This window comes from Mytilus californianus, unplaced genomic scaffold, assembly GCF_021869535.1.
Source record: "Mytilus californianus isolate M0D057914Y unplaced genomic scaffold, xbMytCali1.0.p SCAF_13, whole genome shotgun sequence".
Lineage (NCBI taxonomy): Eukaryota > Metazoa > Mollusca > Bivalvia > Mytilida > Mytilidae > Mytilus > Mytilus californianus.
In genome coordinates, this window is record NW_026262615.1 from 9991741 (window position 1) to 10005882 (window position 14142).

Sequence of the window (14142 nt, forward strand, 5' to 3'; positions counted from 1 at the left end):
GAATAACCTTCACAAAAATTTATTGATAGCAATCCCAAGATATTCCATACTCTTTGAAATCTATGGTAAGTATATGTTGATGGGTTGTTGTCTCAATGATATTTACCCCACATCTGTTCTAACTTAAAATACTTAATGACATTTATTGCCACAAGTCAAATTAAAGAACCTTTGTGAGCACGCTTACACACCCCACGCCCCCACATTGTTAGTCTTCAATAGTCAACTGATAAAAATTTTCTTGTGGATATGCACATTTACATATTATGTCCTCATTTACAACAAACTTTCATGAAATTCTGTTGTGTGGTTTTAGAGAAGTTGCGATTACAACCTGTTGCAGTAGTATATTTAGTCCAAAATTCGAATTTCAAAGGGGAATAACTCCTAGAAAAAAAATTCAATAGTAATTTCCTGTCGATATGCATATCTACATAGTATGTCCTTATCATATACAAAGTTTCATGAAATTCTGTTATGTAGTTGCAGAGAAGTTGTGATGACAAACTGTTGCAGTAGTATAATTGTGCCAAAATTCTAAGTTCAAAGGGCATAACTCCTAGAAAAAATTCCATTGTATTTTCCTGTCGTAGGCACATCTACATAGTATGTCCTTATTATCTACAAAGTTTCATGAAATTCTGTTGTGTGGTTTCAGAGGAGTTGCAATGACAAACTGTTGCAGTACTATATTTTGGCCAAAATTCTAAGTTAAACAATGTTAAAGGGGCATAACTCTTAGAAAAAAAATTGAATCGTAATCTCCTGTCGATATGCACATCTATATAGTATTTCCTTATTATCTACAAAGTTTCATGAAATTCTGTTGTGCAGTTTCAGAGGAGTTGCGATGACAAGAACAGGACTGGCCAAAATTCTAAGTTAAAGAGGCACAACTCCTAGAAAAAAAATTGAATCATAATTTTCTGTCGATATGCACATCTACATAGTATGTCCTTATTATCTACAAAATTTCATAAAATTCTGTTGTGCTATATCAGAGGAGTTGCGATGACAAGAACAGGACTGACAGACGGACGGATGGACAGACAGACGGACAGACAGACAGACGGGTGAAAAACATTATACCCTGCGCAACTTCGTTGCGTGGGGTATAATAATACTTCTTCCTGACTGGAGAAAAAAATCTTCTCACTCACAGAGCATTAACTGAACTTTTACCTTGCTGCTAACACTGGTGTAAAGCTATTATTAGGTTTTGTGGGATTTCCAAATTCATCCTGGAATTCCAAAGGAATAGTGAAGGGTAAACCTATACGGAATGGGCCGTCCAGCATGCCTACAGTAAATTTCTCTGGATCACTTTCTGCAACATAACAAGAAAATTTTCAAAATTTTCATTTTATGCTTTTTGCTGCTGAGTTTTGCTTGTCCTTCCACTAAAAATGAATGATACCAAGGAAAGTCACTTTAAACATAGGCAATTTAAAATTTCATTTGAAAATTAATAATTTCCTATGTAAATTACTTTAATATACAATATAAATTTAGAATTTCACTTGCATTTTCCACATGAAATCTGAGTAATCTCCCTCATATTGAATAGTGCATTACATGTCTTGTACTGTCATGACTGTGGATTCATTATCATTGGTTGAATTCCTCATGCAGTCTGAGTTATCTCCCTTATGTTTCTATTGAATAATGCATTGCTTTTGTTTTGTATCTATTGTACTGTGGATTCATTATCATTGGTTGAATTCCTCATGCAATCTGAGTTATCTCCCTTATGTTTCTATTGAATAGTGCATTGCTTTTGTTTTGTATCTATTGTACTGTGGATTCATTATCATTGGTTGAATTCCTCATGAAATCTGAGTTATCTCCCATATGTTGAACAGTGCATTAAATTTGTCTTGTACTGTAATGACTGTGGATTCATTATCATTGGTTGAATTCCTCATGCAATCTGAGTTATCTCCCATATGTTGAACAGTGCATTACATTTGTATTGTACTGTGGATTCATTATCATTGGTTGAATTCCTCATGAAATCTGAGTTATCTCCCTTATGTTGAACAGTGCATTACATTTGTCTTGTACTATAGATTCATTATTATTGGTTGGATACAAATTTTCGTAATTTTCATGGGAACAGATGTACAATATATCTAAATGTTCAAAAAATTATAAATTTTCTATAGACTTGTAATCAAAATTTTTATCAAAACCATGAAATCAAATATCCACCAAAATGCAAGTTTTCCTCAATCCATAAAAATTATTACCCACGAAAATAAATGAATCTACAGTTATAAAATAAAATGGACAATTCTTTGTGTTTTGGGATTGAAACGACCAGCAACTCAGGAACACATAACCCATATAGTTGGCATTGGATACTTGACATTATTAATCAACAAGACTGCGTCCATAGTACACGGATGCCCCACTCGCACTATCATTTTCGATGTACTGTGGACCATGAAATCAGGGTTAAAACTCTAATTTGGCATTAAAATTAGAAAGATCATATCATAGGGAACATGTGTACTAAGTATCAAGTTGATTGGACTTCAACTTCATCAAAAACTACCATGATCAAAAACTTTAACATGAAGCGGGACAGACAGACGGACGGATGAATACAGACGGATGGATGGACAAACGAACACAGAGGGACGGACAGACAGACGAACGGACGCACAGACCAAAAAACATACTGCCCCTCTTCTAAAATCCAGCTCCATCATCACAATAGCCAAACTTTCAACTACAGTTAAATCCGTATAAAATATACTATATATTTTCAATTCAATGTATATTCCCTGTTTCTTTTAATTGTTGATTTTATTCATTCCACTGTTTCTAACGCCTGATCTAAATGAAAAAAAACCACTTTTTTTATTTTATATTGTTGTTTATTACTGTCTCCTTGATGAATAGAGACCATGCAAGCACTTTATAGCCAATAAAGGTCTTTAAGCATATCCATCATCATGTAAACGCTAACATTTGTTTTTCACTGACACTTTATGCATTCTTTATTGATTCTTACCTATGACTGTAAACTTTATCTTGTGTGAAGGAAGCTCTTTGCCAGAGTACACTGTATTCCCACTTTCATTTAATACTACCTGTAGAATTAAGGTGTGTGCACCTAAATTTCGCACATTCTCTGAAAAGATAAAAATCATATAATTATCTTTCTTGTTTTGAACTTTTTAACTATAAAACAACAACTGTGAGATTTTCATAAGTTCTTGTTTTCGGAGTCTGAAGTTAGAGGATCAATTTTGTATTTGTTAATTTAGTTTTCTCACTTTTTGCTGTACACGTTGTTTCCTAGCAACATGTCCACATTTTTCATTGCAATTTTTTTTCTTGTACTTCACCATGTTTAAGTCATATGAAAGGAGTTTCTTGTAATTATAACGTTAAGGAAATTATTGAACCAATAATGCATATATACTAAACTAAGTCCTCTATGCACTTTTTTACATTTATTATGAATCTACATATTATCGACAAATAATATTTCATTCAGTGATTGTTGATCGCAAGCTAATTAACTTTAGAGTTTGCTGCCAAAGCTTTATCGGATCGTGAAATTGATGAACAATCAACATAGAATCATGGATCACATAAAAAAACAAGAGAATTGATAGAGAAATGATAATTTATTTTTTATATTTTCCATGCCTTCCCATTCTGAACCAATATCCCGAGTTTTTACCATACTTATCCATTTATCTGAACCAATATCCCCAGTTTTCACCATACTAACCCATTTTTCTGAACAAGTATCCCCAGTTTTTACTATACTTAGATAGATATAAGAAGATGTGGTATGAATGCCAATGATACAACTCTCCATCCAAATTAAAATTTATAAAAGTAAACCATTATAGGTCACAGTATGGTCTTCAACACAGAGCCTTGGCTCACACCGAAAAGTAAGCTATAAAGGGCCCCAAAAAATTACTAGTGTATAACCATTCAAAGGGGAAAACCAACGATCTAATCTATATAAACAAGAGGCTCTCAAGAGCCTGAAACGCTCACCTGTAATTTTTTGCTTAAATCTTTAATCAATGATTATTTTTGCTATTTAATATTTATCAATGAGTGGCTTAAAAATTCCATTGAAATGTTCTTTGTATCTGTCATATTTTTTCAATAGTAAAGAAATACGTTTTACCCCTATGTTCCATTTTAGCCATAGTGGCTATGTTTCTTGACGTACAAGAAAATAAAATAAAAAATTTATACTAGATACTCTGAAACTCATTCAGCCCAAGTTTCGCTGAAATTGATTCAGCAGTTTCAAAGAAGAAGATTTTTTAAAGTAAGCAAACTAGATGAACAAATTGTGAAAAATTGTCTTTAAAGGGCAATAACTCGTTAAGGACACATTTGACAATTTGAGTCATATTAACTTATTTGTAGATCTTACTTTGCTGAACATTTTTGCTGTTCACAGTTTATCTTTATCATTAATACTATTCAAGATAATAACCAAAAACTGCAAAATTTCCTTAAAATTACCAATTTAGTGGCAGCAACCCAACAATGGATTATGAGATTCATCTGAAAATTTCAGGGTTGATAGAACTTCATCTAATGAACATTTTACCCCACGTCAGATTTGTTCTAACTCCTTTGTTTTTTTAGATATAAGCCAAAAACTATATTTTACCCCTATGTTCTATTTTAAGCCATGGCGGCCATGTTTTTTGACGAAACAGAAAATAAAACACAAACTTTATTCTAGATATAAACACAGTCTACATTCTAGATGCCCTAAGGATCATTCAGCTTAAGTTTGGTTGGAATTGGTTCAGTAGTTTCAGAGGAGACGATAAGTTAGAAAACATGATAAACAAATTGTGTAAAATTGTCCTCAAAGAGCAATACTCCTTAAAGGGTCAATTGACAATTTTGGTCATATAAACTTATTTATAGATCTTACTTTGCTGAACATATTTGCTGTTTACAGTTTATCTTTATCATTAATACTATTCAAGATAATAACCAAAAACTGCAAAATTTCCTTAAAATTACCAATTTAGTGGCAGTAACCCAACAATGGATTATAAGATTCATCTGAAAATTTCAGGGTTGATAGAACTTCACCTAATGAACATTTTACCCTCGTCAGATTTGTTCTAACTCCTTTGGTTTTTTAGATATAAGCCAAAAACTACATTTTACCCCTATGTTCTATTTTAAGCAATGGTGGCCATGTTTTTGACGAAACAGAAAATAAAACACAAACTTTATTCTAGATACCCTAAGGATCATTCAGCTTAAGTTTGGTTGGAATTGGTTCAGTGGTTTCAGAGGAGAAGATTTTTTAAAGTTAGAAAACATGATAAACAAATTGTGTAAAATTGTTCTAAAAGGGCAATAACTCTTTAAGGGGTCAATTGACAATTTTGGTCATATTAACTTATTTGTAGATCTTACTTTGCTGAACATATTTGCTGCTTACAGTTTATCTTTATCATTAATACTATTCAAGATAATGACCAAAAACTGCAAAATTTCCTTAAAATTACCAATTTAGTGGCAGCAACCCAACAACAGGTTATTAGATTCATCTGAAAATTTGAGGGTTGATAGAACTTTACCTAATGAACACTTTTACCCCATGTCAGATTTGCTCTGACTGCTTTGATTTTTGAGATATAAGCCAAAAACTGCATTTTACCCCTATGTTCTATTTTTAGCAATGGCGGCCATGTTTTTTGACAGAAAATGAAACACAAACTTTATTCTAGGTACCCTATGGATCATTCAGCTTAAGTTTGGTTGGAATTGGTTCAGTAGTTTCAGAGGAGAAGATGTTTGAAATAGTTTAAACCAGACGGACAACGACGACGGACGCCAAGTGATGGCTAAAAACGAGATCTGAGAAACACTTATGAACCACATCAACAAACGACAACTACTGAACATCAGATTCCTGACTTCGGACAAATGCGAACAAATGCAGCAGGTTTAAATGTTTTAATGGTACCAAACCTTCACCCTTTTTCTGAAACAATAGTGTAACATCACAACATAGAAAGACACACTATAAAATATCAACTGAAATAGCTTAACTCAATCAAAGGACATATTAACACCAATGAACATACACTGAACAAATAAATTTGACCTATGATACAATGTAAATACACAATAAATAAACTAAGAGAAGAATAATAAAAGTAACATGTTATATAGGTATGAAATGTTAAACAATTTAAGAAAAACAATATGCTCGAACAAAAATATCAGCCATTTGCAATAACTACCCATTTTTCTGAAAATATCTCCCCAGTTTTTACCATACTTACCCATTTTTCTGAACCAATATCCCCAGTTTTCACCATACTTATCCATTTTTCTGAACATATCTCCCCCGTTTTTACCATACTCACCCATTTTTCTGAACCAATATCCTCAGTTTTCACCATACTTACCCATTTTTCTGAACCAATATCCCCAGTTTTCGCCATACTTACCCATTTTTCTGAACCAATATCCCCAGTTTTTACTATACTAACCCATTTTTCTGAACCAATATCCCCAGTTTTTACTATACTCACCCATTTTTCTGAACCAATATCCCCAGTGTTTACCATACTAACCCATTTTTATGAACCAATATCCCCAGTTTTTACTATACTCACCCATTTTTCTGAACCAATATCCCCAGTGTTTACCATACTAACCCATTTTTATGAACCAATATCCCCAGTTTTTACTATACTCACCCATTTTTCTGAACCAATATCCCCAGTGTTTACTATAATAACCCATTTTTCTGAACCAATATCCCCAGTTTTTACTATACTTACCCATTTTTCTGAACCAATATCCCCAGTTTTTACTGTACTGACTGATGTGAGATACTATGACTTCATCTCGTGATTGTCCTACAAATAAAACAGTTAGACATTGATTTATTTTAAGAAACACTGATATACACAACATTAACAGTACCAATTTTACTGCAACATATGTATTATTTTATCTGATTTATCATTGCTGTTTAATGCCACTTTCTGCACATATGGCTATATCATGACGCCCAACTTTTATTGGTGGATTATTGGTGAAAGAAGTTGGAGACCTCTGAGAGAACCACTCACCTCAGCAGAAAAAAAGACATTCCTAGTCAATTAAGATCGAAGTAATACTGTGGATTCATTTATTTTCGTGGGTACCAATGTTCATGGATTAAGGAAAACTTACATGTTCGCGGATATTTAATTTCGTGGTTTTGCCAAAGTCTGCATACAAACCTATAGAAATTTGTCATCCGTTGAACATTTAATTTCATGGTTCACCTGTACCCATGGAAATTGGTATCCAACGAATAATAATAAATCCACAGTATGCACCTTGCAGAAGCAGGGTTCAAACTCATGACCTCCGTGTTGCCAGGATGATAATCACTGTAACCACTGATGAACTACTTAGACCATTTGGCCACCGAGGCCCTACACAACCTGAGTGTTGACAGGCTAATGATCACTGTAGATGAACTTACAGACCACTTGGCTAACAAGGCTTGATTTTTTCTCTCTTATTCTTTTGAAAGTGAAATGCAAGAACTTTTGCAGAATTTTAATACAAAAATCCAAAGACTGAACATGACTTTTTTTTTTTAAATTCAAAACACAAAATCTGCACAAAAGGAACAATTGATTCATCTCAATAAATGAGAGAATAAAAAAAGAGGCTCCTAAGAGCCTGAATCACTCACCTAGCAAAAATATGGCGTTTCAATATTTTTTCAACCCTTTTTTGCGGACAAAAAATGTGTTTTAAGAAACAAATTACTCATTTTCTAATACAGTTTCTTGAGCACATTCAAGTTGAATATTTGATTTTGTGCAAAAAAAAGTTATGCATGAACAGAATTAGGATTTTAGCTATGGTGGCTGTGTTGGTTGATTGGCAGGATTTAAAACTCAAACTTTATGCAATAGATACCCTAAGGCTCATTCAGGCCAAGTTTGGTAGAAGTTGGTTTCAGATAAGAAGCATTTTTAAAATAACCAGACGAATTCCTTTGTCAAAACAACTCACCATGCCAAATGATTTTTAGTTCTACCAGTAAACGTTTAGATGAAGCAGCATTTCCAGGAAGCTTACTGATTGTCTCCCCTTTTTTATTCGCTATCTCTATCTTAATGGCACCTACAAAAATTTAAATATAGACTAAAATACTGAACATACAATCAATTAAAATATAGACAAAAATACTGACCATACAATTAATTTCTTCAATATCATAATAAATTACCACTTTAGTACATACTTTGTATATGCTTTTAAATATATTTTTTGAAATTGTATTAAAGATGTAATTTTGCTTTTATGGTTTATTTTTATTTTTATGGACCTTTATCAAATCAAGTTGTGTTTTCCTGTACATAGACATAGTAAGCTGTATCTATAGAGCATTGTGTCAATACTTCCTAATCCAATGATAAAAACATAAATATCAAAATACGAAAGGGCTGTTCCATTTAAATTTATGGTCTCAAGCATTTTATGTTTATGACTTTCCAAACAATTGCCTTATATGAGGAAACACACATGATGTATGCACAGAAATCATTTTGTTTGGTATATTTTTTCAGAACTTTACACAATACAGTAAAACCTGCATATAAAGCTCAACCTCAAGAACAGAGAAAACCGACTTTATAAGAGAGGTGAACTTAAAATTGAAGTTTTAATTGCATAAGAATTTACTACAGTGGGACAAGAAGAATTTGGCCTGACAATACATGTTTTTGCCTAATAGCTGTGACCTTTAAAGCAGGTTTGACTGTATAACCATTAGTTCTTACATACTTTAAAGCAGGTTTGACTGTATAACCATTAGTTCTTACATACTTTAAAGCAGGTTTGACTGTATAACCATTAGTTCTTACATACTTTAAAGCAGGTTTGACTGTATAACCATTAGTTCTTACATACTTTAAAGCAGGTTTGACTGTATAACCATTAGTTTTTACATACTTTAAAGCAGGTTTGATTGTATAACCAATAGTTCTTACATACCAACAGTTTCTCCTGCTGCTCTGCTTTCATTTTGTTTCACTTCAAATCCCTCCGGCCATGACACTAACAACATTGACGGTAGTCTACAAAGACAGTAACAACATTGACGGTAGTCTACAAAGACACTAACAACATTGACGGTAGTCTACAAAGACAGTAACAACATTGACGGTAGTCTACAAAGACAGTAACAACATTGACGGTAGTCTACAAAGACAGTAACAACATTGACGGTAGTCTACAAAGACAGTAACAACATTGACGGTAGTCTACAAAGACAGTAACAACATCGATAGTAGTCTACAAAGACAGTAACAACATCGACAGTAGTCTACAAAGACAGTAACTGTTGTCACAATTGGATTTTAAAGCTCAGAATTGTGTTTCAATGAAAAAGGTAGGGCACAAAATAAAGCCTCATCCATAAATGAAAACAATCCAAGTAGCAGGTCTGGACCAGCGTCTTTGCATGCAATTAATTGAGGTAACATGTATCGTGTATACTGAAACATAACATATCCTATCCTTTTATTGAAGCCAAGAAAACATTTGACTAGAATTTTCCTTGTACAATGAGTATTTAAAATATTTCAAACTTTTGGCAAGCGGGAAGTTGGTGCAAAACAGATGTAAAATCCCTTACATACTCAGTGTTCCAGCTTGAATCTCAGTGCAGAAGGGTGCTAGTTGTCTGAAAGGGCACTTTAGTGTTATAACCCAGATTTTAAGGGCAATGTTGGACAGTGTATAAATTACCTTGAATATTGCTAGGCTTAGCTGGAGAACATTAGTTGTATTTAAACCATATTCAGAAATTAATGTGTTCTTGTTGTTGGTTCAAGTAAGAATTTTTTTTTATCAAATTATCATACCATGAAGCAAAGCATATCATTTTGATGTTAAATTAAACAAACTTGTACATTCATGACATTTGGTAAGGAAAATAATTATCAGAAATTTCAATGTTTTATAACTTATACCAAAATAAACAAGTAGTTTTGAAAGATGGAGTTATACATGCAAAATTGAATGTTTAATTTATTAAATTATCTACATTTAAATTACTTGTTCAAACATATAGTATATATGTTATTGAGAGTTATTTATTATCATTTGAATTGTTACAAAAAAGTATTTTTAAGTGCACACCAAAGTGCTCCTCAGTAAGGAGTTTTATAAATATAACAGGTGAGACAGGAGATGATCATATTATATTAATGCAATAATATATTGCAGAAGGTATAAACAGTTACTTTTTTCTCCATCATTGTTAAAAATATATTTGTTGAGTGCTCCTATGTCAGGAGGATTATAAAATACAAGAAGTAAAACAGGAAGTGAATCTAGTTATGTTCAAAGTACAAATTTCTTTGATTCTTCTTTAAACTTCATACTCATGGTTATGAAACAAAACATTTTTTACAAATTAAGTCAAATCTATGTATGCCTTTAAAACTGTTTAAAGATTTTATTTTTTATGGTATGCCTACTGAAATAAATTTTTTATGGTGTACATGCTGTACATAAACATTACAAATGGATAACATGTGGACATTTCATTCTGTATTGAATATCTAGTTTTTGTTCAATTATCTTAAATCCACTAAGTAGCAGTAAACAATCATTAACAAAGGTGATAAAACTGCCAAAGCTTTAGGTATTTAACTTAATCCCATTGTCAGTTAATTAGTGTTACACAATCAGGTAACAATTTTACCGGAAGCGCCGGTAGGCATGAAATTTGGAAATTTAATTTTTTTGAAAAGGCAGTGGGGGGCATTCTTTTACTTTGGAGGGCAGAAGGGCGGGGGTAAGGGCACCAAGGGCGGGCCACCCTTCTATTTAGGGCAGGCAGGAACACTGCATACTCCTAACATTATCAAGCTGCAGACCAAATATAAAATCTTTCCCCTTCTCAGAAGCCAAGAAAAAGTTTTCTACACCAGGTCAGATGGACAGATTGATGGAATGACGGACAAAGTTCAGTAACCACTGTACCTGCCCCCCCCCCCCAAGCACTCCTCCCCTTTTTGCATATAACATTATAAAGGGACATAACTCAAGAATGGTAAAAGTGATGCCACCCAAGTTCGAACTTGATCTGAGTTTTGTGGTGATAAGCATTGTGTATAAGTTTCATAACATTAAGTTGAAGTTAAAGAACGGAAACCAATTTCTGGAAGAGTGGACGTATCTTCTTACAGATGTACGGACGGCCGTACAGACGGACAAGGGTAACACTCAATGCCCTCTCCCCTGCGGCAAGGGCATAAAAACAAGAACATGTATTCATTTGATGCTATGTCCCACTTGCTCTATCACATATGTACCTAGTAAACAGCTTCATGGTTTACTACCTATGCATAAAGTTTAAACTCATACAGGGTGGACTAATGGATAGATGCCATACAGAAAAACATATGTATAAAGTAAGATTTTCATCAATAGAAATTGGTCTATACAACAAATATTCACCAAATTCTTTCAAGGATAAAAAATATTAAGATATAACTCATTTATCAACCTAACATTTATATCTTTATCTTGCATACCTGGCACCCCACCCCCTAAAATAAGAAAAAATATAATAACAGTAAAATTACATCCAATTTCGTGTAAAAAAAAAATTCTCTTACAAATAAAAATATATTTTTCCTGTACTAGCCGTTACTTACTTTGCTTCTTCTTCCTCTATGTATTTTTTTATCAGATGAGATGAAGCCTGTCTGTCAAGTTTAGATAAAGGAACGACCTTGACTTCATCATACAGGGATCTTGGTTCCTAAAACAGGAAAAATTGTAATCAAACAAGGTTCTTTCTGTCAGGTTAAGATGAAAGAAATAGATTTAATACATCATTATTCAGGATCTTGATTCCTTAAACAGGTGAAATAAATATCATGCAAGTTCAGAAATTCTGTTCCTGTAGACTTGAGTTCTAATGCAACAAAACAAACTTCATTGTTAAGTTAAGCTTAAGACACAAGTATCAAAAAACTTAATTGCATCAAGTGTTGAGGAACAAGATGTCACCTAAATATCAACAGCAATCTTGTCCAACATCCCCAAGGATAACTGGGGAATAGAAATAGGTCACCTTGGGTCTTTTTCTGACCGTCAGTAAAACCCTTGCAAATTGTGGTGTCCATTTGGCAGTGCAGGATGTAGACATTTGCATTCACTTTCACTCAGAATAAGGTCTTTAAATCTGATGTCTCGTTTAGAGATATTGCCAAGAACCCTTGTAACAACTGTTCAAGTGGTCAGAAGGTGGCCTGTTGCCTTTATCCTGCATACCATTGTTTTCCGGTGGCAGTCCAAATTTCCCGACCTTTATCACTGTCAGAATACATTGCTTAACCTACCAATGTTATTATTGTTAATAGTTTCTATTCCTGAATATGCATAAAATAGTTTCCACTGGATGCCAGGTAAGCAACAATCAATCAATTTTGCATTATTAAGGAAACTTTCATCAAATTAAGACAAGGTCATGAAAATTATAATCTGACCTTAACATACCTGTCTGACCTTAACATACCTGTATGACCTCTAAATCTCCACCAGTAGCAAAGACATCTCCTTCATACTCTCAGTACAATACAAATCTGACCTTGACATACCTGTATGACCTATAAATCTCCACCAGTAGCAAAGACATCTCCTTCATACTCTCCGTACAATAAAAATCTGACCTTGACATACCTGCATGACCTCTAAATCTCCACCAGTAGCAAAGACATCTCCTTCATACTCTCCGTACAATAAAAATCGTTTGATTGTTCCGAGCAGTGTGGGTAATGTACGTGTAATTCTGACCTACAATATAATAAAATAGTTTAATTTATTTGAGCAGCCATTTTACATGTTTTGGTTACTCTTTCCTACAATTCAATTAAAATCTTTCACGGTATTTTTTACATTGCCATACAAGCAGGAGGTTTGGCTAGCCATAAAACCAGGTTCAACCCACCATTTTTTCTTAAAATGTCCTGTACCAAGTCAGGAATATGGCAGTTGTTACCAAATAGTCCGTTTCTATGTACGTTGGCGTTTGTTTTTGTTGCAGTTCAGTGTTTCTGTTGTTCCGTTGTTTTCCTCTTATAGTTGGTGTGTTTCCCTCGGTTTTGGTTTGTGACCCAGATTTGTTTTCGCTTAATTGATTTATGACTATTGAACAGCGGTATACTACTGTTGCCTTTTTTTCGATTGTTCTGTTCTGAGCAGTGTTGGTAATGTAGGGGTAATTCTTACCTATATGTAGATAGGCATTCAATGAAAATAATAGTTAATGTATCACTAGAACATGTTCACCTATCTATTATATCCTTTTGTTCTAAAAACTTATACATTATGTATGTCTTCTCTTCATTTAAAACAAGGTTAAAAGTGTCAAACTTTAGTGTATGTAAATGACAGTTTTAGTGATTATCCATTGTGTGTATGGAGTTTTTATTATGCCTATTTTAGCTTGTATAAACCCACCAATTGCCCTTTCTTGAAGATTTTCCCATCCCATTCCACCTGTTGAAACTCTGCCCATGGAGTCTGTCTCTGTTTTGGTAGATCAGCACGTACTACCTGACCTTTAAACTCGGTGAAATGTATCTGTTTATCACAATGTTCATGACATTCCTTCAGCCATTGTAGAAACTCCTTGTCTATAGCTGTTCTTTTTTCCTAATGTAAAAAGATGTTTACACTGTCAGGAAGAAGCCATTATCTAAACCATGAAAATGATAAATATTCTTCAATCCTTACAAAATCTATGTTAATTTAATGATGCAAAAGTAAAAAGTAAAATTTTATATGTTAGGCCACCATGTTACAAAAAAATACACCAAAATGTACATGTTCAGCCTGAAATATCTCTTTTTCCATTTACTTAAAATGGTCAAATTGAAATTAAACAACAGTCTAGGATATCTCATTAACATCAATATCTTTGTATTATAGTAATCTTGTAGTAGGGACTCTGTTGGAACGTCACGTTAAAAAACCTATATCTGCCGCAATGTATTTTTTGCATTTGTAACGTTTTTGTAACTGCAAATAAAACAACTTTTCCCTCACTGTTGAAAAAAAATAAAAATAGCTTGAGAAATTACGGTA

General features: G+C 33.3%; 1 protein-coding gene across 1 annotated transcript in view; it reads right to left on the bottom strand.

Annotated features, from left to right (window-relative positions):
• The window catches only part of LOC127723140 (structural maintenance of chromosomes flexible hinge domain-containing protein 1-like), a 121136-nt gene that overhangs the window by 62935 nt on the left and 44059 nt on the right, over positions 1-14142 (bottom strand). Inside the window, exons 14-21 of the mRNA XM_052229641.1 lie at positions 13516-13710; positions 12736-12849; positions 11706-11812; positions 9031-9113; positions 8047-8157; positions 6810-6887; positions 3020-3139; positions 1183-1327 (exon numbers count right to left, since the gene is read on the bottom strand). Of these exons, the coding sequence (XP_052085601.1) occupies positions 1183-1327; positions 3020-3139; positions 6810-6887; positions 8047-8157; positions 9031-9113; positions 11706-11812; positions 12736-12849; positions 13516-13710 (953 nt within the window). The remainder of the gene's footprint in view (positions 1-1182; positions 1328-3019; positions 3140-6809; positions 6888-8046; positions 8158-9030; positions 9114-11705; positions 11813-12735; positions 12850-13515; positions 13711-14142) is intronic.